At 37.7% G+C, this 22,545-nt stretch overlaps 1 protein-coding gene across 1 annotated transcript in view; it reads right to left on the minus strand.

Moving 5' to 3' along the window:
• Positions 1-22,545, minus strand: part of LOC136054268 (transient receptor potential cation channel subfamily M member 3) — a 412,018-nt gene that overhangs the window by 64,704 nt on the left and 324,769 nt on the right. Inside the window, exon 8 of the mRNA XM_065745453.1 lies at positions 15,120-15,243. Within this exon, the coding sequence (XP_065601525.1) occupies positions 15,120-15,243 (124 nt within the window). The remainder of the gene's footprint in view (positions 1-15,119; positions 15,244-22,545) is intronic.

Consider the following 22,545-nt stretch of genomic DNA (forward strand, 5'->3'; position numbering starts at 1 on the left):
CCCCTGGGCCCCTGCTTCTAGAAAGGCAACCTAGACTGCAGTCTTTTTTCATGTCTTTTCTTTCCTAAGGCAGTCTATGTTACCATTTTGATCAGAATAACTGGTAATGTTTTTTCCTTTTGTCTTGCTGACTGCCTCCATAAAATTGTAATTAAATGATACACTTAATTAGGAATCTTGTAAACATATTTTATACACATATTCAGGAGCATCTGTAGTCCTAAATTCCTAAATTTCTACCCATGCAGCACCACTGAATTACAGCAGCATCTGTTGGCAACTATCTGTGTGCAAAGAACATCAGAGAATAAATGGGGGAGAGAAAACACAGCAAGTGATCAAGGCTATGTTTCAACTCATCAGCTGCCATACTCCTACAGATGATATCCCAGGGTATTCAGTGCAGCCCTCCTATGTTACCTTCATGTGGCCCTGGGAGCCTCAGGGTGTTTGTGGGGATGTTAGAGATCTTGGCATCAGCCCCTGTACTACAACATGCTGGTGACAGATAAAGCAAACTGGATCTATGGAAACTGTCTTAGCTCTCTTAATCAACTGATTTAATGCTGCCTAACATAGTGTGATGAAGCATTTACATTAGGTGCCTTCTCCAGTTTAACTGGTCTGTTTTCAAGTTAGACTTGGTTTGACACTTGAAACTGTTCCTGAGACAAGCCATAAATGCTGCCAATGATACTTTAATTATTTGTTTTCCTCCCTCCTCCAGAGTGTACAGATGTTTCTGGTAAACCACTTGAAATCTATGCTCACATCATAACTTTTTCTCATCTCCCCGGTGACTGGCAAGGAAGCTTTCCCTGCAGTGCAATCAGTCTGCTTCTCCACAGTTAAATATGGATAGAAATACACATTTTTTTCTAAGTATAATCTCAGTACACAGTAACAACATGAGCTGATGAGAGCAGCCACTCATGCCTAAGCAAGAAGGAGGAACACCTTCCCTCCTGATGGTAGGTCTGGCAGCTGATGAAAATAGGCGAGTGAGTACTGTGTACCCACATAACAGACTGAGTATCAAATCCTCATCATACTTTGCAGTTCCCTATACTATTTTTGCACCAAGAGGCACCACCATACAAGGCAGGGATGTGTGGCTGCCTGGCAAGCTGGTGCTGGAAATGTTTGCAGCTCTGTCCTCTGTGGCATCAACACATGGCAAGATGCCTCTCTTGTTCTTTAAGTCCATGTAAAGGAATCTGCCTGTCAGGGGCTTAAAATACTGAAATAAAGCAGTTCAGAACATACAGTGGGAGAATAAAGTATATTTCAAACTAAACGTGTTCAGTGAACTCCCAGCTTAATTGAAAGGCTTTATATAAACTGCAAACATTGAACAGTTTATCATCACACTAAATCTGAGCGAAGAACTTTCAAATAACATGAAGTTTCTAACTTCTCTTTTATCTCTATTCATTTTAGCCCTTCCTCCCTCTCAGAAAAAATCAACCTGCTCCAACAGAACAAATTGCTGTGGTATGAAAAATAAAGTAGAGCCATAAAATTTAATTACATTTGAATAAAAAGAGTACCTTTAGATAGTAACTGTTACCTTATTATTATGTTTAAGAGATCTAGCAAAAACTCCAGGGGTAGAATAAGAAAAAAATGAGATAATTAAATTCGAAATGGGCTTAGAAAAAGTGGTTGGACTCAAACTAGAGTTTGGATCATTTGGGAGCTGATTCCCAGGACTAAGTCAGAACTTAAAGCTTAACCACGGCAAATTCTTATGGTTATTAAATTCAAAATGCTCCTGAATTAACAGCAGAATGAGTCATATGATGTCACGGATTTCAGCTTGTTCTTTAAGGACAAAATCTTTCAGGACAGAAACAGGTATGCTCAGCCACCCACAGTGGTTCAGGCTAACTCCCTCTCTCCACAATTGCTTTCCCTCTGGTCATAGATCATGTAGACTTACAACAACCTGAAGCATCTCACTACTCTTATTCATGCACCTTTATTTTTGCAGAAACTCCTCACAAGTAGTTATTTGCTGTCTCCCAACCTCAAATCCGGAATTCACAGGCTTGAATTTGAAGACACAAATGTTGACCTCTTTTTATTTTTTTTTTCCTGTCACATATATACAGAGATAAACAGGAAAATACAAAAGCTTTGAAATAAACAGGAAAATGCATTGTTTGCTGCTAGCTATAATCCCAGTGTCTCACACTAAACCCTCTCTTCACTGTGCCATCAAGAAAGCATGAATTTTATTTAGAAATTTAGTAACTACAAAGAGACAACAATTGCTCTTAAACCGCAGGCTTACTTCTATACTTTTGTACCCTTGTTAGTTTTTCTAGCATTCTTTACTCTTGTAGTTAGAGGAATAAGGACACGGGGACACTTTTTAAAGTACTTACGCAGACAGAGAAATGTTCAATGTCTCTAGAACTCATAAAAAGTCAATCTGTCCCTTGTGCTTGAGGCCTGTTTTTCTAGCATTATTTTTTTCTGTTTGTAATTTAGTCATCTAGTTTCCAGGGACATTAATTTATTTGACATCTTCTGGGTGTGATTTCTCTGAGCACTAGTGGATAAATCACTGACGACAACTGAGAAACAACACACTGATGCTGCTCAGGCAGGACATTTACCAGGGTCTTGTTGGAATGGCTTACAGATGCCACTGCTCTAGTGTATTTATAACTGCTGTGATAAAGGAAAACATTTGGATCCGTAAACTCAAGATGAGCTACATCTTGATGGATAAACATTTGTGACTGAAACCCATTTGATAACAATAAAAATTATAAATAAAAATTATAAAATCTTTATTTAAAGAAGTGACATACAATGCCTAAGAGCCATTCATATTAAAAAGAACTGCTTCAGGTTTAAGCATACTGCACTGCTGTTTAAGCCTGCTGTAGTAGCTGTAGCCTCCAAATGACCTAATTCAAAAAAGTAATAGAAAAGATGAAATAAGCTAAAAAGTATGCATATGAGTTCCAGGCTATTAAATTCTTCTTATAAACCAAACAAAACAAAAGAAATGTATGCTTAAGACTTGTTTGTCCCAGCAAAAGAACAAGGGAAAAGGTGCAGTGTTAGTCAGACTAACCCTTGACATTCTTTTGCATTGCTGTGAAAAAGGGATGATTAACTTAAACTGATAAATATTCTTCATGCTGATCTGATTAAAAAATTATCTATAAAATAGTTCCCTTTTTTAAATTTTTTTAATTTTTTAATTATAATGAAATTTTGGTGGAAAGAAAAACTACCATTTGACTTTCTGTTATTTCTTTTGAACCAGAAAACAATTTCTGTTCTAAGAAGAAAAAATGCCCCCCAATCAAATACTCTTTTCCTCCAAGAAGGTTTTTGGCCATATTATTTCTTCTACATTGCCAGTAACTGTTGATGTTATACTCAATTATTTTAGAAGAACATCTTTTGGGGATTTGTCTTTTTTTTTATTTTTTATTTCCTGTTTTCCTCCTTTTCTTCCTCAGTGTTCACTATTTACCGGCTTGAAATGAGTTTTTTAGGTAATTCCCTGAGGCATCTCAGTGAACAAGTGTGACCTCCAATAGCAGAACCAGCATTTTTTAATATATTTTTTAATCTCTTCCTTCCAAAAACAATAAAGCTGATGTTATCATCCCTTACAAAGAAAAGACCATGTTGCACTGTACTGAATAAGGAGTTAAATCTTATGATGAAAATGAAATGGAAGGAGGAACGCAAAAATGGCTCCAAGTCATCAGTAATGGATATCCCAACAAATTAGAAAAAGCAGCACTAAGGGCCATCCAGGTTCTTGCTAAATATATCTCTGAAGTTTATCTATAGATGTATGTGTATGTATATATAGATATATATATTTAAAGTCCAGTAGGTAACATCACTTTGTGCTCCTGTGTTTGTGTGAGGCTGAATTTCATATTTACAAGAGAGGGGACCCTCTCATGTGAGAAAAGTTTGTTATGGGAGAAAGGGGAAGTGGTTGGAGGGGGATCACCAGCTCTGATTGGCTCCTCTTGGAAGGAGAAGGTTGATACCCACCAGGCAAAATGTTGTTTTAGTTCTGCAATGGAAGGAAAAAATGGAGGTACCACAATAGAGGACAAAACCACTCATTTGGCTCTGCCAATTCTGCATCTGTGAAATGGATTACCCTTAAAAGCAGAAAAAAAAAATCAAAAGAAAAACAACAACAAAACCTCCCTGGCAAGGCTTCATCCTATCTCATTACTGAAATACCTTAATGGGAACAGGATTAAAATCCAGGGGAAAAAGAAAAAAAAAAAAGCAAGCCTATCTGTGTCCTCATTCTTCCTAAGAAAATGTGCTATAGGAAATCACTGAGCTAAAACAGACCTTCTCTGCAAGCACTGTGATTGCAGCACACTGTGCTCCTTGTCAGCAATAATTACAGTCCAGCAGGGTAGTAACCTAATTTTCAGTCAAGGCAGGTAGAAAACAAATAAAGAATCCAAGGAACAGAGGAAAAAGCAGCAGGACAGAAAGTGATGGAGAGTGGGGTGGGGTGAGTGGAAAGATGAGGAAAAGGAATGGATTATCTGATCTGAAATTCTTCATTAAAAGCAGTCATTAAGACAGTGTCTGTTGTGTATTTAGTATCAGCTTTGTTCTTGTTTGGCAGATTTCTTTGCATTTCCCTTTTCCTTTGTTCCATGCAGTTTCTTACTCAGTAGGATCAGTTTAACCTAGTATCATGCATCCTCTCTTTTGTTTACCTTCGTGGTGGTACTGCATTCCTGTGGTCACAACCAAGCATTACTAATTAAACTGAGAGTGTTAAATAGACACTCCAGACTTTCAGAAATGAGTGATGTACTGTGAGACACAGATCTTATACTGTCATTAAGGATTTCTCAAGTTCAATGTGCACGCTACCTTTGAAGCACAGACAGTAGCTGTGAGTATGCAGATGAGCATTCTTCTCTTGTCAGGCTGGACTGGGCTCTACGCACCCTAATTTAGCTGTAGGTATCCCTGTTCATTGTAGGGGAATAGGACTTGATGTCCTTTAAGGGTCTCTTCCAACTCAAACGAGTCTAAGATTCTATGACACTATGAGTATATGCGCATGTATCCCCTTAACGGAAGCTGCAAAATCATAACATCACGTAAGAAAATATATATCTAATAGATGTTGTGAACAGAAGATGTGGTCAAGCAGAATCACAAGAAATCATAGGTGAGACAACCCCTGGAAGGGTGTTGGCACTGAGGTGCTTAGGAGGACACAGCTATTGTAGGTTGTCATATCCTAATTGTGAAACTCCTCAATTCTTAGAACCTGGTCTCCTCCCCAGTTTCTTTGTAACTGCTCACACTTCTGTCTTTTACAAATCTGGGTGAAGCAATGATATAGAGAGGGCAGGACAGTGTGAAGCAGACAGACTGAAGCAAATGAAATTATTTTATGAGCAATTCACAGAGACCCATGGGAAAATCCTTGGCACAAAAACATGATTTACTGTATATATTCCCCATTAGGCCATCCTAGCTGTGGCACAGTTTGCTATTTTCAGGCCTCGTTGTATATGCAAATGATAATGCCTTCCTTAGTATGAACTGCTATATGTGAACAGGTTCACATTCTAACTGTATGATGCTGATTTTACCTCTAGAAAAAAAACCAGAGCCATAACTAGGGCAGCAGTCACCATCACCATTAATTGCAAATCTTCTGGGTCACAGAAAAGGGATTCATTTGAAGGAAATACTTTGCAACAGTTCAAAACAGCATTTGGTGAAAATGATCACAGGAAATAAATGTTATTCTCAATTATCAGCATTTGGTTCTTCTTTTAAGGCTTATTCTAAACAAAAGTAAAGCCCACTCTTCCCCACCCATGGTATCACTTATTTCTAGGACTTGTTCTGAAAATTAAACAGAACAGTGTAAGGGTCAAGGATAGAACGTGAATGCAGCACCAGGCTGCTGTTAGCATTTTTAAATTGTACTATTACAGTGAGCACTGCACTTTTTTCCAGTAAGTTTAATGTCTGCCACTTTAGCATGAAAATTAAAATCTGAAATGTATTCAGATTTTCAGGTGTTATTGTTTGGAGAGAGAGCTAGCAACATCAAATAAGCAGGGAGAAAGCACCACTGCACTGAGAAGCATTTTACCCACTGTCACAGAGGCAAGAGATAAAGAAGAAATATTCTCTACACCTCAGATTGACAATACCTGTTGACTAGATAATGAATAGCTGAAGACAGAGGAAAAATCAGGGTGAGAGTGATGAGAAGAGAGAATGCAGCCAACAGCACTCTCTTTACTTCCTGTATTCTTAGCTTCTTAAGAATTCTGCAAATTATTCATGCTTTTAGAGTCAGAATTTTTCCTCACTGTCATTTCACTATCACATCAGGTGACAGTACACAGTGATTTAAAATTAGTCAAAGTGATCTTCTTTTCTTCTATCTCCATATAATTTTTCAACATCCTTAAATCTTACCTACATAAACACAAACTAATTGTTTTTATGTATCTGGATCAGAAAAAAACACCTCTTCTACAGAAAAAAAAAAACAAACCAAACAAAACAAACAAACAAATCAACAACTCTATGGACATGGTTGTTAATATACCCTGAAACTCCCCTGTTTGAGTGGACAGGTTCAGCAAAACAGGTAGTTCCTTCTAGAATGAATACTGACATTCCTAATTCAGCTAGGCCTACCTGGATGTTTTAGAGGAAAGTTTCCCTGAAAAGAAAAATGAGTGCTTAGTAAAACAAAACATTTAAGGAGGTCAGTTGTGCAAAGCAACAACAGGGCTCAGATAATAAGAAAAAACAATTCTTTTTTTCTTACAGTAAATAATCCTGTTTGGCTCCGAGGAGAAGCTGCTTAACAAAGATCAAAGTAAGCAGGTGAGTAGATGGATAATACTAAGGAACAAAGAGGGTGGCCAAATGAAAATAAAGCTCAAGAATACTGAGGAGTAAGAATTTCCAATGAGGAATGCAGGGGCAGCAGACACATGAAGAGAGAAGTTTGCATGTGACCTGCAAAGTTTCTGAAATTTTGCATTTTCTTCTGCGTTGTGGCAGCACTGCAATGCTTCACATTTTTCTCTGATCCAATAATTTGTCACAGACTCATTGTCAGGTAAGAAGCAAGGAACAAAAAAATAACAGTGATGATAAGAAAGGCAGCAATTCTGCAAATGAGGAGCCATGTAGGTGCAAAAAAATCATTTGACAGAAATTACTGTCCATGTTTGGCTTTCCCTGTAATTGGTAGCTTTAGTTTCAGGATGAGACAGCTCTGTCAGCCCTTAATAACTGACAGAGAAGGCTATGGAAATGTCACAGATCTGCCTAGTGTAAAAACTTACACACTTCTTAAGCCTTACAGCACTGCCAATCTTTTGGAATTGAGTATGTTTATTTTCCAGTAGAATAATGATTCCAAATAGGTCTTGTCAGTAAAAATATCAAAAACAATGCTTTTTCCTTGCGGTTTCTTACATTAGGCCATTTACCACTTTGTACAGGCAGTGTACCAGTTTCTAATTTTAATGTTGAAGAAATATGAATAAACATAAATTCAAAGTCACAAAGAATATAAAGAGTGGAATAGAATTTTAGATATTTTCCTTTAAGTTGCTGGGCTGTGTATGTCAGCAGACTGTGAATATAAACACAGATGTGTTTCCATGCAGACTTTCAGTGCAAGTACTGGCTGAGAACAACCAGGAAGAGAGAAATGCTTTGGATGACAAAGTGATAGTCACTTTCTTTCACAAACTGTTATAATTCAACTCCTCCAATACACCGACTCAACAAAGAAATATGGAATAATAATAAGTGCTATTCTTCATTTACTCCATCTCTTCTACTGACCAGTGGGATCTTGCATTGGCAAGACATCGTATGAATCTATCCATATAGACTTCTAAAATTCTGCAATGACTTTAATAGGTTGAAAGGGACATAAGTAGCTGAGTGAATAAAACAATAAAGCTTTCTTGTTTAGGTTTTGTTGTCTGAATCCCAAGTAGTAAAACTTATGACACATTGAACCCTTCTACACTAGAGTATACTGTAGTATACAGGATCTCCCTTGTAATCCCCAAAAATTGATCCAATGGTGGTATATGAATTGGGCTTTAGTTCCAGCACATACTAAAGAGAAGCCTGAATAAGAAATTTTTAATGGATTGTTAGCCGTTATGTAGCCCCATAAAGCTAGCACTTCTCCCAGAAAGCAATCCTTTTACAAATGGGCACCCATACCATAGTCTAGAGAGATGAGAGTCAACCTCTGTCTATGCATGTGACTGACCTCCTGAGGGAGACCCATACCTGTAGGTCTCTGTCCTCACACAGGTCCCATTAGCTCATACTGGAAATTTAGGATCAGGAAGCAACTCACAGCCGTATCTGATGTTACTATTAAATATGCTCCCTTCGGCAACTAGCCTTGGATCTGCAGTGTCTTTGCTCTCCTGCTATGACAACAAGCTTTGGTAGTACAGTTTATGTAAAAAAAAGCCAAGTAACCCAGTGTCACTCTGGGCTTTTACTTAGACAATTTAACACATAACCCCATCTCTTGCTCAAGGATACTAGCCACTATAAAACTGAATTGTATTTCAAGACAAAGTTTAATAAAAAGCTCACCACTGAGATGAATAGTCTTAATATTCCATTTCTTTAAGAGAGTGAGTCCAATTTGGCCATTCCCACTGCTGTATATATTGAAAAATGTTGTCTTGCAAGCTGTTTCGTTGAACAGCATTGTCAGTAGGATATACTCAGATATGTATTCTAATGTTGACCTTAATGAGAAATGTGGTGAGTTGACTGGATAGATGCAGCATTAAGGTTTGGGCTTCTTGGTTCATCTCAAATCTAAATTTCTTATTTTTCTATGCAGTACCTTCTCAAATAGCCTGACATTACATAGGTGCCCAAGCTGTTTCATCATAAATGTTGCAGGTGTATACCTATTCTGTATTCAGGATTACAATAATGTTTTGACAATGCACAGAAACGAGGCAACAAATATACCCATGAACTTTTATTTTGGTAGCTGGCTTGCAACTAATACTGAGCAGGTAATGCTTGGGAAAGACAGATCAGTTGGCATATTTTTATAGGATGGTAAAATCGGCAGATGTTGCTACACAGTGAAACTCCATCTCATGATGTGAGCTCCTTGTCTATGACTATGATGTTACAGCATTGACGAATGGTCCTCCATGTCCCACCTAAAACTGAGAAAGTGAAGATACAAATTCTATGAAAGGCAAAAGAAATTACAGCTCCTCAGGCATGATAGGCCTGGGTGGTGCAAAAGGCTAAAGAATATTACATGGAATATAACACTGTACTGAATCCTTCCAACTTCCTCATTGCAAAAATTGGTCTGTATTATCTTGTGTGGAAATTGATGGCTACATGGTAACTTTCTGCCTTGACTTTCATTACTGGGATAACTGACAGAGCTGTATTTTTTATTCAATGTGAGTTTTGCAAAACTACTTGCTGTGGTGGTGATTTAACACTGACGGGCAGTGTAAGTACCACACAGTCATGCACTCACCCCACCTCAGCAGGATGGAGAGGGTAGGGTGGAGGTGAGAAAGAGGACAAAATGAGAAGGAGCTTGTGGGTTGGGATAGGAGACAGTTTAATGAAAGAAGGAAGAAGTCAATGCAGAACCAAAGAAAAAATACTCTCTAACACCCATCAGCAAGGGATGCTCAGCCACTACTTGTGATGCAGGGCCTCAGTATGCATAGCAGTTGTTCGAGACAACCAATGTTTTGATAGAGTCCCTTCTCCTTCTCCCTCTCCCTCTCCCTCTCCCTCTCCCTCTCCCTCTCCCTCTCCCTCTCCCTCTCCCTCTCCCTCTCCCTCTCCCTCTCCCTCTCCCTCTCCCTCTCCCTCTCCCTCTCCCTCTCCCTCTCCCTTTCCCTCTCCCTCTCCTTCTCCTTCCCCATCTTTTATTGCTGAGTATGAAGCCATAGGTCAATAGGTCAAGTATGAAGCCAATATGTCATTGTCTGCTCTAGGTCATCTGACCTGGATGTGTTCTCTCCCCATCTCTTCCCCAACTCAGTACTACTGGATTTTGATGGGGGTGGGGCTGGAGAGCCAGGCTTGATGCTGTGCAGCACTACTCATCAACAGCCAAAACACAAGTGCAATACCAGTGCTGTTCTAGATGCGAGAGCAAGCACAGCACTACATGGGCTTCTGCTGGGAGAGAGAAATCCATCCCAGCTAGACCTAGTACATTTGCTAATTGCAAAAATTGGGTAATGAATGCTTCCACAAGGCTATATTTTTAAGGAAGAAATAAATATTTTACATCTAAATCTGCAAAATGCAGTAAATTTATGTAGGAAATTACATTAGTATCTACAAGATAACACCTGTGACATTTCAAAAAAATGAGAAAATGCCAACTTACTGAATGTAAATGTAAACAACAGATCAGAAATTTTCTGCAGTAGTTTAGGTGGCTGATGTCACAAAAAGACAGTTGATCTTCACAGGCTTGTGCTGAACCTGGCATATAATTGTCCAGGCTGGATCAAATAACTAAAATAATTAAATAACCACATAACTAAATTGTTTCAACAGTTGGTCCGACATATTTGCACTCTCTGTCTGCAGATCTGCCTCATCTGCCAGGAGCTGAAAAGCAGCTGCTAGGATCAAAAGCTTCCCAAGCCTTCAATGTAATGCAACAGCTACAAGAGCTGCCTTTGTCTTGCTTGTTGGTTTTTTTCTTGTTTTGTTTTTTGGGGGGTGGCGGTAGGGGGGTGGGGGGGCGTAAGTAGCTGTTCTGCTTTCTGAAATTGTTCTCAGGATTTCTGAAATATATAACCTGGCCCTAGCACAGATCTAGTTATCTAAGGAGTCAATGGCAAAGTGATGCAAATAACTTCAGCTTTCTTCTTGGCGTCTGGAGAAATAAAATATGATATTGTCTCCCCAGCAAAAAATAATCAAATAAGGGATACAGAATGCAAAACTACCCATAAAACCTTAATACTTGCAGAAGTAGGCTTACATTCTTCTCCAAATATACTGATATGAGCTGACTGGACAGCAGATTTAACTTTCATCACAATTAGGAGAGTTGCCACAGTCTCTGCTGAAGAGGTATGTCCCTTTCGTTTGAACTCAGAGGACTAATAACCATCAGAACACTTCAAATTGGAAATCTCACAGAATGTTCCATGTGTGAGAGTTGTCCCAGCAACCAGCAGACTATCAGATACTTGATGCTCTGCTGCTCCAGATACTTACTGCCAAATTACATGCTGTTCACAGCAATTATACTCTTGCAGGAACCAGGATTTTTACTGTTTGACAAGTCACCTCTCCCTTTTCTACCTCTTGTAGAAAAAAGACTTCATCTGCACGACAAAATTTTAGCCAAAATAATGGCAGCCATTGACATTCACTAATGCTTGTTGAATGTTTAATGGAAACCAAACAGTGGATGTGAGCAGAGTGAGGTGGTGGGTGGTGAGTTTCTGCAGTGATGACAGAGACAGTGGGGCACCTCTGCTGGTGCAGATCTTTACAAGTGTGGCATGCAGGCTGTTGTACAGCACTGGTGAAAATGCAGAGCTGGGGTGGGGACTATGTTAGAAAAACAGTGTTTTATAGCTGAGAATTTGTTATTATCAAAGAATGTTCTTGTGCTCTTCATAACTCTTGCAATTTTCATGGAAATAAATGAAATGCATTACCTTCAGAGCAATCTATGTAATCAAACTGCATCTGTGGCTTCTGTGCACAAGTGAGCTCCAGGAATTCACAGGTGCATACAAACCTATGTCCACTGTCAATACACTCCTCCTGCAAACCCTCGTGTAATGATGCTACAAGCAAGACACTGTTCAGTTCAGTTTTTGCAGACAGTGAAACTTAAAATATTTAGGGCAATATACTTAGCAGACAATTGTCATGTTAGCAATAAGAAAAAAAAATCAGCAGGCAGAGCACAGATAATGTGATGTTTTTTGATTACTAAGGTATAAAGACTGGTCTTGTGTGTTAACTGTCAAAGCAGTGTTCAGGAAGCATTATTTTTATGAAAAATCTACACAGATGCAACAAGTGTGTTTGTTTTCAGTAACATGTACCTTTCTGGCTTGCCAAAGTGTTTTTTTCCCAAAGCCTGCCCAAACAAGCATCCCTCTTTCTATTCTCTCTGCTCTCCAGATGGACCCAATCTGCTCACTGGAGAGTACATCCTGCCTTTTGAGAAATACACATTGTGACTTGAGTACACAGCACTCCAGCAATATGCCAGTCTTAGCTTCAGAATGATTCAATGTTCTTACAAGAGTGGAGCAGCATGTCATTGTCAGATAACTCAGAAACTAGAATTACTGCTTTCAAGGGCAAATAGTATAGCTAATTTATTTATTGAGGGACAAATATATTCTTCCTTGCACAGCCAGAAAGAGAACAAAACCCCAATATATTTACAGAGCCTATCTGGTGAAGCAAATTCTCAACTCTCCTACTCTTTGAGGGATTCTGACCCCAGATGCTGAGGCAGAGTGCAGTCCTCAGGCCACACCCTCACCTGTTTGTTGTGTTGTGATGGGTAACTCCACAATAAAATGACAGGACAAAACATACCCTTTTTTCTTATTTTCTTATTTTAATAAATACGGAATCCATTTTCACCGTGCCTTTGGACTAATGGGTTGTTTTAGCTTCTTTAGATTTTCTTAGATCTGCAGCAGCAGGTTCACAGTACTTGAAAAAAGTGTTGGTTGGACTTTAAAACAGTTTGCTGCTCCCCTAGCTTTAATGAGCCTTCCTGCTCCTATTTTATGAACTTTTTTGGGTAAATATTTTTAAGAATTCTGAAAGTAACAACAGAGAATTACATGAAAGCCATTTTCCTGTCCTTGCAATCTGCAGTTACACACAGTCTACTTTACTTGAAATAGATTTTTATACTACATACCTTATTAAACACCTTGTTCAAATATGTTTCTGAATATAAACTCAGATGCACGCAGTGCCAACACTGCTATGTTTACAGTTGAATCAAAACTACTCATTAAATAGGCTAGTGGAAACTTCTCAGTCTTGCAAATCCAGATGACTTTCATTTCTCATCTGCTATGGTCTCACCTCATTTACCTTATGCGCTCACATTTTTTCATCAAACAAACTTACTCTTCAGTAAATAAATGAAATATTAGACATCTAACAATGATGCTCCCTGGGAACACAACTAATTCTTTAAGAGTGAAGTCCAAAATGTCAGAACTTGAAAAGTCTGATTTCCTGTAAAGAGTGCAGTTTTTCTTATGATTACATTTTTCCTCTGGCCACAATTCTTATGTCAGATTTAAAAAAGAGATTGCAGTCCTTTTGTACAGTCTAAATAGGTAGAGTAGGAAAATATGTTTTCAATGATAGCTTTGTCTCTGTTTTCAGAGATTAAGTTGTATTTTTAAAATCTTTTCACATTTCCTCTCCACATCTGCACTTTATCTGTATTTATGTACTGTACTGTAAGACCACTTTCCTGTTTGTATCTGTTTGCATTAATCTGTTTAGCTGCAAAATATAATACTTTATCAGCATACTACAATATTGCCAGTTGCTCTCCCAGTGCTTTCCATGGTGTCTGTGAGTTCAGCAGCCCCGAAGTCTGGCAGTCAGGCACACTGAACCCATAAACATAGGGAAATGATCAGTTTCATAATCATGATCACTTGGTTGCTTCTGAGCTCTCATAAGAGGCAGCAACCTCCAGCAACCACATTTCAGACACAAAATCTTTCTAGCATAATGCTGTTGAAAACAACAGTGAGTAAAAACAAGACAGCAGATAGAAACATTTGTTTTCATGTGTTCTTTTAAATATGGTTGGATGAGTGTTAAAAAATGGAAGTTCAAAACACCTAATTAGAGGCAAATCCCACCCTGTCTGATAGCTCTTCGTAAGATACATGGGTAAAGAATATCCAAGGTGACACAGTTTACATGTCTATGGATAAACTTGTAACAAAGACACAAACTTGCACAGGATAAAATTATTGATGTGTATGCTACATATTAAAATTTCACAGTTAACTTTATAGGAGTGAAGGCTGTTCAGAGTCTGACAGGTTCTTGTTTATATGTCTGGAAGAATCCAGAACTGCATTATTCTCTTACTGATAATTTCTTCTCTGTTACTTTCTCTCCTTCTTTCCTTCTTTCCATTTTACTCTCCCTTCTCCCCTATTCCAGCCATTCAGTTTCAACTGAAACTAAAAGGTATTGCTGAAGATGAAGTTACAGAAAACTCGAATGGTTTCACAAAACCAAGCTTCTGTAAAACATCCTCATATCCCCCTGTTACCCTACTGAACAAGTTGCAGACTATGATCAGACTTGAATTCCAGGAGGCTACAATATGAACAAAAATCAAAAGGACTAAATTACAAAAGGGAAGGATGATTTTTTGGATAGCTTGTGAGAGATAATAATAAAAGTATTGGAATTTAATACCTAGAACTTTAAAATGTTGTTTTGCCTTTGCTTCTACAATAGTATCTTCATGGAGGTCCTGGAAATTGTTGTGAGGTCTTATTTTCCACAAGCAAGTGTAAGCATGTGTAAAAGAACTCTCTTTCCTCTACTGAGTAAGAACTCTGGAGACAAGCTGTTTTCTTTTACTATCATCTCCACAATAAAAAAGTAGCTCCAGAGATATTTATGCAACTCTACAGTATCCTTAAAATATAGTCCCAGTAACATATAAATAATAACACTTTATTACATTTTCTGTAGTTAGAAGCGTAGAATTTTAATCACAGTATGCCTAAGGATGAGTGAGAAGTAAAAATATCCATACACTATTGTTGGTCATATGCCACATTTTGCCCTGTCAAAGTAAATGTAAGGGAATTTACAAAATGAGCATATCTATTTGATTTATCACTTCAACCAGAAAGTAGATTAAAGCAAACAAAAATCAGCACAGTACCGTATGGCATCTTATAAGAGTCTAGATCATAGTCAACAGATTTAAGAAATACTTCAACAGCTACCTGAAAAGCTCGATCAAACTAATGCACTGAACTCTATCTCTACCTCTTTGTAATGTGTAAACATACCAGCTCCTTCTTCTTCATGCACTCCATGAGGATAATGAAGAGGTGCTGTGCCTGGGTTCGAGTGTATGTGAAAGTCTTCTGGATGGTAACTAGCAACTGGTCCCGCAATGACTCATTGATAAGTCTGAAATTAAAAAAAAATAATAAAAAGCTACTGAAACAGATATAAGAAAATATTCCAACTTCAGCCAAGGGTGAAACAAATAGGAGTTAGATAACAAAGCATCACATTTTGTTTTTGTTGTTTAGGTTTGAAGGATAAGAATTGCTGAAAGCATCAGAGTCAAAGTGAAAAACATTATTCTAGAAAAACACATTGGCCATGTAAGGGTCTTTCATCTCCAAAGTTTTTCTTTCAGTTCCCACACATTGAATGACAGGTCATTCATCAGCTCTGTGAGATTTCCTGTCAAAAAGAAGAAAAACATATTGACAGTCTGGATTTGAGGGAGACTAGCACTTCTTGGTAAACTGTAGACCTCTTGCCATCAGTGAGTTCACAGAAATAAACTCACAGTTCATTTTGTGAAACAGGGAGTGTTACTCGTGTCAATGTTTTTGATGTTACACAGGATCAGCTAAAAAACTGCATGAAAAATTACTTTGTTCCTGAATCCACTTTTGTGTATGTTGCTCTTCCAGTATTTTAAAGAACCACCACTTTTATGTTCTTCCTCAGTGCTAAAATTCTTGAAAAAATAAAGGCCCAACAGCAGAAATAAACAATATTATACAGAATATTGGAACTTGAACCACAGCCCTTGATACTGGAAAGTCTATTGCTCAGCACCACTCTTGGTGAAACATTATAGTACTTACTCTTTCACAAATTAGTGCATTATCCTTTCATATATGAAAGCTTCTACACAACAGTAGTTTTCTCAATCAGTTTTGGAAATTTACTGTTTCAAATTAGCTGAGTTAGAATGTTTTAGAAGGTAAGACTGGAATGAAAATCAGAAAATCTTCATGTCTCCCATTTTATGATAGAAAAAGATTCTAAAGATTCAGTTCTGAAGCAGCTGGAAAGAACTATTAGATGTATCATGGTATATAAAAATGAGTAATGACTTGTAGCAATGGCTTTGGGAAAACAATGACCAAACCCCTCTTTAATTCATGCTGTTAGAAAAGGTCACTTGTACCTCTCTGGAGCAATGAAGTGAGAATAAGACTGAAGGAAATATTTTACACAATTTAATTTGAGATACTATTTAAATATCTAATATTTTCTGATGTGTCCTTAGATGGGACAAAGAAGAGGAATGGGAAGAAATGGAAATGGGAAAGAAAATGGGAATGGGGAAGAAGTATAAGGCTGCACAAGAGAGTACAGGGACCCTGGCAGATTGTAAAATACATTCTTTACTCTCTTAATATGACACTAAGTACCACTGTAGAAGAGGACTTCCTCTACACAAAAAAGCAGGCAAGATATATCCTACTGTGTATGAATTAAAATGAATTAATATGGGTTTATAGACCATGCTGTTGATTACTATCTCTCTACACCTGGTTCTTCCCACTATCTCTTGCTCTATTACAGACATCCCTTGAATAAAGAGTCTATACAAACACATTCAATTGAATCACAGAATCATAGAATCTCTAAGGTTGGAAAAGACCTACAAGATCATCCATCCAGCCCAACCATCCACCACCATGTCCCTCAACACAACATCTAAATGTTCCTTGAATACCTCCAGTGTCAGTGACTTCACCACCTCCCTGGGCAGCCCATTCCAGCACCTGACCACTGTTTTGGAGAAGTAATATTTACTAACGTCCAGCCTGAATCTCCCCTGGCACAACCTGAAGCCATTCCCACTAGTCCTAGCTACTAGATATCAACACAGTGTAAGTTAAAATGACATGTAAAGCAAACTTCATGAGAAAGCTATGGAGTTTTTTTGTTGTTGCTGTTTGAAAAACAGACACTAATAATGGTTCCCTAACTACAGGGAAACACATGTTTCACAGTACCACTACTCAGAAACTTGATGATGTCATTTAAGGCTTCCCAACCTCAGTGGACCTCAGTTTTAGAGCAAGATCTAGACAAAGATCTCGAAGTAAATCTCTTGATAAAAGTGTATATAGCTGATTTGAACATTGTGTGAACTAAAACCGATTGTATCAAGACTATATTTCTTTCATTTCTTAAGGTCCCAAATAAAATATCTCAGTTGTATTGCTGTACTTGCTATTTCTTTTTTTTTTTTTTTTTTTTTTTACCTGGCTATGCTGAATTGCTGGGAGGAAAGGCACATTATGAGGTTCAACAAGAGTAAGTGTAGAGTCCTATGCTCAAGGAGAAATAAGTGCATTCATTGGTACTAGTTAAGTGTTGAAGTGAACTACTAGAAAGTGGCTGTGCAGAGAAGCACTTAAGGGGTCCTGGTGTAAAACAAGTTAGCCATGAGCCAGCAGTGTGCCCTTATGGCTCAGAAGGCCAGTGGTATCTTAGGGTGCATTAAAAAGAGAGTAGCCAGCAGGTTGAAGGTGGTGATCCTCCCACTCTGCCATGGTGAGATCACATCTACAGTACTGTGTCTAGTTCTGTGCTCCTCAGTTCAAGAAAGACTGAGATCTATTAGATAATGTCCAGCAGAGGGCTGCAAAGTTGTTTAGGGGCCTGGAGCATCTCCCTTATGAGGAAAGGTTGACAGCACTGGGACTATTCAGCCTGGAGAAGGGAAAGCTGAGAGTGAATCTTATCAGTGCTTATAAACTTCTACAGGGCAGAAGTCAAGGGGATGAGGCCAGGTTTATTTCAGTGGTGCCCAGTGATAGGACAAGAGGCAATGGGCACAAACCACAGCACAGAAAGTTCCATTTGAACTTGAGAAAGAACTTCTTCATTGTGAGGGTGACAGAATACTGGAACAGACTGCCCTGAGATGTTGTGAATTCACCTACCCTGGAGATATTTGAAACTCACCTGGTCATTTTCCTGTGTGACCTGCTGTAGAGAACCTGATTTTTTCAGGGGGAGTTGGATCAGGTGATATCCAGAAGTTCCCTCCAACCCTTAAAGTGATTCTGTGACTCTGTGATTCTATGATTCTTTCACTCTTTGTCAGTCTAATAAAATATCTGTAGATGGGATATGTACAACAAATACTGTGCATGTAAAAGAGAGATAATTTCACAGAACACTGAGCAAAATAACTGAGACTTACAGGTGACTTGCTTATTTAACAGTATTACAAAGAATTATTTCTTTTTGCTAATCATATGATGTTAGTACATATTACTGGAAACCACACATTTCTAAGAATAGGCTTCGGGGACAAAAGATGGCTTGTGACAAGGAGTCTAACCTAGAACATGGAGGTTCTCTAACACTGACTTGGCAAACAGTACATTTAGTACCCACTGTCATGGATTATGAATCATTTATGCAAAACATTTCCCAGTCTACCAGACAGAAACTGTATGATGTAAGTATGCATGATTACGGCTTTCTGCAAAGTCAGCATACTCTCACTTTAACAAAAATGCCTAAGATTTAAGTACAGGTAGTGTTGGAAGAAGACAACATTTTTATCATCCTTCTGGTAGGCTTCAGTACAGAAAATATATTGCAACATACCAATAATGTCCTGTTGGAAGCGTTTTGGTGGAGAAATTCCCTGAATTCCCCATAATTTGCCAAGGCAGTAATACCCCAGGTGACTTGCTCTTGTCTTCTCAAAACATCTTACGAGCAGACAATTATACTTGTTCTCTTATTTCATTTCCCACATAAGTAAAGCCTCTTCTTTCATTACTTGAGCATCTAAGATCATTTTCAGGAAACAAACACTATTGTTTTTCTTCCAGATAAGCTGGGTTACTTATCTTTTGATGGAATTTAGATAATACCTTTAAAAATCTGGCATCTAAAGAAGAACCATATATACCTATATTTAATTATAGAAAAAGAAGGATGGATTTGAGTGATCTTTTTAAAATTTTCCTAACGAATACCTAATCAGTATTAGTTTTGATGCAATAGATTATCAAACCTGATCATTATTATCTTATCACAAAAAAAAAAAAAGGGAGAAAAATGTCTTCAATCCAATTAAGAGGATAATTAAAAATGTTGAAGTGACAAAGTAAACAGAATGACATTCTAGTTCTGTTCAAGATATGCTGGAATATTAAAAAGCAAAGCAGAACTTCCTTGTTTTGGCTGATCTGGTAGAGAGAGATGACAGCATTTTGGTATCCTCACACCTCATAAAGAATTTTTTTTTATGTCATGCCTAACATATGAGGAGGCAATAAGCACTCTCTTAAGTTACATTACAATCTTTCAGCCTCATGGAACATGATTTTTGTAGTGAACACTGCAGAAGATTTGAAAGAACTGGTCCATAGCCAGCTCCCTGAATTATTTAGTCTTTTACTCTCCAAAGCACTTTAGTACTGTTGTACAACATTCTGGCAAAATTTCTATCACCTGATTTCCAATATAAGTTCATTATAGATTTTTACACTTTTTGTAATAAAAATGCTTTGAAATTCTCTAATTGATACATTTCCTTTTCACTGAACAGCACACCATCTGCTTCTAGCTTTTCATTTTTGTGTTCTTTCTTTTTTTTTAATTATTCTTTTTATTCAAAATAAGGAAAATACATCCATAAAATATTAGTGTGATGTGAAAACAGTTCCCTGCTGTACTCTATGGAAAGCTGAAGGGATTTTCTGTTTTAATTACGGTTAGCACTATGGACAATCACACCATATGCTAGAAACATGACCTCAACCTCTGCTGATTTTTTTTCATTGGAATTGCAAATAAGATTCGGTAGGGCATGGACTCCATGGGACCGACTGAATTTCTCATACCTTTTAAATCCACATATTTTGCATAGCATTGTAATGAGGAGAGACAGAAGATAAATGTAATTATTCCTTCATTCTATTCAAATGGGGACAACATCTGGATGCTTTCATAAGGAATCAGTGTTACTTGCAGCTCTTCCTTCACGGTGGTTCTTCTACACCATTTTTCACTGACTGTGTTTATTGAATGGTTGCCCTTTAATCTGAGAGATGGTTGTGTTTCAACAGAGAAATTACCAGCTTCTATCCAGTTTTGATCTGTAAGGAGCTTTGATACAAAGAACAGTAATGATATGAAAGTATGCAATATGAAAAAAATCTTAGAAAATCACTCAAATGCAACAGTAAACATCACGAGGGACACGGAAGAAGTCACACTGTACTTACATTATGATCCTTTATGCTTAAAGCAAAAAAATCCCAATATTTTCTCTACTCCTTATTAGAAAGGAAGATATTTATGTCATATACTTCAATTATGAAGTCTAAAGCTGTGCCACAGTGGATGATGAGACAGATCAATCCAAACACAATATTTAATGATTCTCTTGTGGGACTGCTCTTTAAAAAAAAAGAGAGAATCTTTTATCTGTTTCCCTATGAACATTAGGCAAGAAGAACATTTTTATGGCATTGAACTGGATTCCTTAAGGGTTTCATACTTGCAGGAGCAGAACTGATGAGTAGTTAATATGCTATAAACTCAGCTGGGAGACTGCATTTGAATACTACAAGCAATTCCCATTCTGTAAGGAAATATTTGCCTAAGAAGTATTATAGTTTTAGCCTAGTGTTTCATTTTTCTCCTTTTAAATTCAGCATTTAATTAAAAAAATCCTTGAAGATTAAAAACTACTACTGAATGATTCTATAAATAATCACACTGCAATTCTTAAACTTTCAGTTTATGAAAAAAAGAGTGAAATGAGAAGGCATGCCTCATTGTGAAATAAAAAAGAAAATACTTCAGCTTTCTGTGGAGGATTGTTAGTAACTACTGGGGTACTCTCTTACATAATGTGGGGACTTTGTAAGGGGCAAATTTGGCTGCTTGTGTTTGTTTCTATTTTCCTGACACTCAAAGCACTTCAACACATTTTCAGAGTTTGAAAATTCAAGAAACTGAGTTTTCCAAGGACTGTAGAACTTGACCTTTAAATAAGGGGAAATAGGAATAACTAGGCAAAAAATTCTTCCAAGTCATTTCTACTGTATATAACTTGTTTGTTATTAAGATGTAAAAGGTACTAGGAACTCACCAAGTTTGTATTGAAAAAATGCTCTGAAAAAGTGTAGTTCTTAAATTCTCTGTTTAGTGCTTTTCAGACCAAGGCAATATGCAAACTTTGGTATTACAGTCAAGGCAAACTTTAGAAACACCCTGCATTAATACTGTGTAACCGATATCCAGAATGCCCAAATCACAGCTCAGTGGAAACCTGTCTTGCCTTCTTTCCCCTTGAACTTTGAAAGACTTTTTCTGAGAGATGTGAGGTACTGAGGTTCTAAATTTATTCATTTACTGTCATAGTCACTTTTACTTTAAGGTATGTATCACTGTTCTTAGTACATTATGAAGACACAGGAGGACCTCTTGCAAGTCAAGGCAGGCACTGCTGTCTGTGTTGTGCTGGCAGCCTCATTTCACCACAGCCCAAAGAAGTCTTGCTTGTAGCTACAATATACACTCAAAGTCAGCCTTAGGTTTGTGACATGTCCACCTCTTTGGGAGGAAAGGCTATTATCAGGATTAAAAACAGTTCAGACTCAGCTTCCTGTTTCTTGTCTGCTGAAGGATGTGTAGACATTGACAAAGGGGTACTGCACTATTTTTTACATAAAAAATTATTTGTGCTTCACCTAAGTAAAATCAATTAGGAAGGATAAACAATGGAGAACAGGCACACCGGAACTCTGTGAGACCCAATACAAAAGATCTTCTGGGAAGATGAGCAATTGCCCTTTAAGTGTCTCTCTGAAAGGATGCACCAATGCAAACTCAAGCAAAGAGAGCTATATTTCACCCTTTTCACTTCCACAGTTCTGTGTTCCCTGGAAACAAGTTTTCAAATAAACTTGCAAATGTGCAGCCATGCTTAGTACACATATATACACATTCTTGTTGTATATGTAGAAAACGATTCAATTTCTTGTCTGCAGTGAATAGGGTTCTAAGGTACAGAAAAAAAACTGTGATAATACAAACACCCAAGGGCTGAGTCTGCTGCTACCATGAATGATGTGGGTTTTGAATGCTTTAGATCAGACACCTAGTCCACTGCAGTGAGAAGATATGCTGGGTCTTAAAGAAGGCTCTGATTTGCAGCAAGTAGACAGAATTAAAATAGAGTTTTGATTGTAGAGAAGACTGGAGAATTAAATTCTGGACACAAATTGGATATGCTACATTGATTTAGTGTGTATTAGACACAGTTCTGGGTAACCTACTTAGATACTATCTGAAAGAAAAAGCTAGTAGCTACAGACAGTGAATGTCCCAATTATTTGGTATTCTCCTCACACTGCTAATCACTTTTCAAATCTAGGTTAATACAAGCAGAGAGGAGTGAATAGGGAGACAGACTCA

The sequence above is a fragment of the Cyrtonyx montezumae genome, unplaced genomic scaffold (assembly GCF_038088225.1).
Source record: "Cyrtonyx montezumae isolate F1298 unplaced genomic scaffold, pur_monq_1.0 scaffold_36, whole genome shotgun sequence".
NCBI classification, from domain to species: domain Eukaryota; kingdom Metazoa; phylum Chordata; class Aves; order Galliformes; family Odontophoridae; genus Cyrtonyx; species Cyrtonyx montezumae.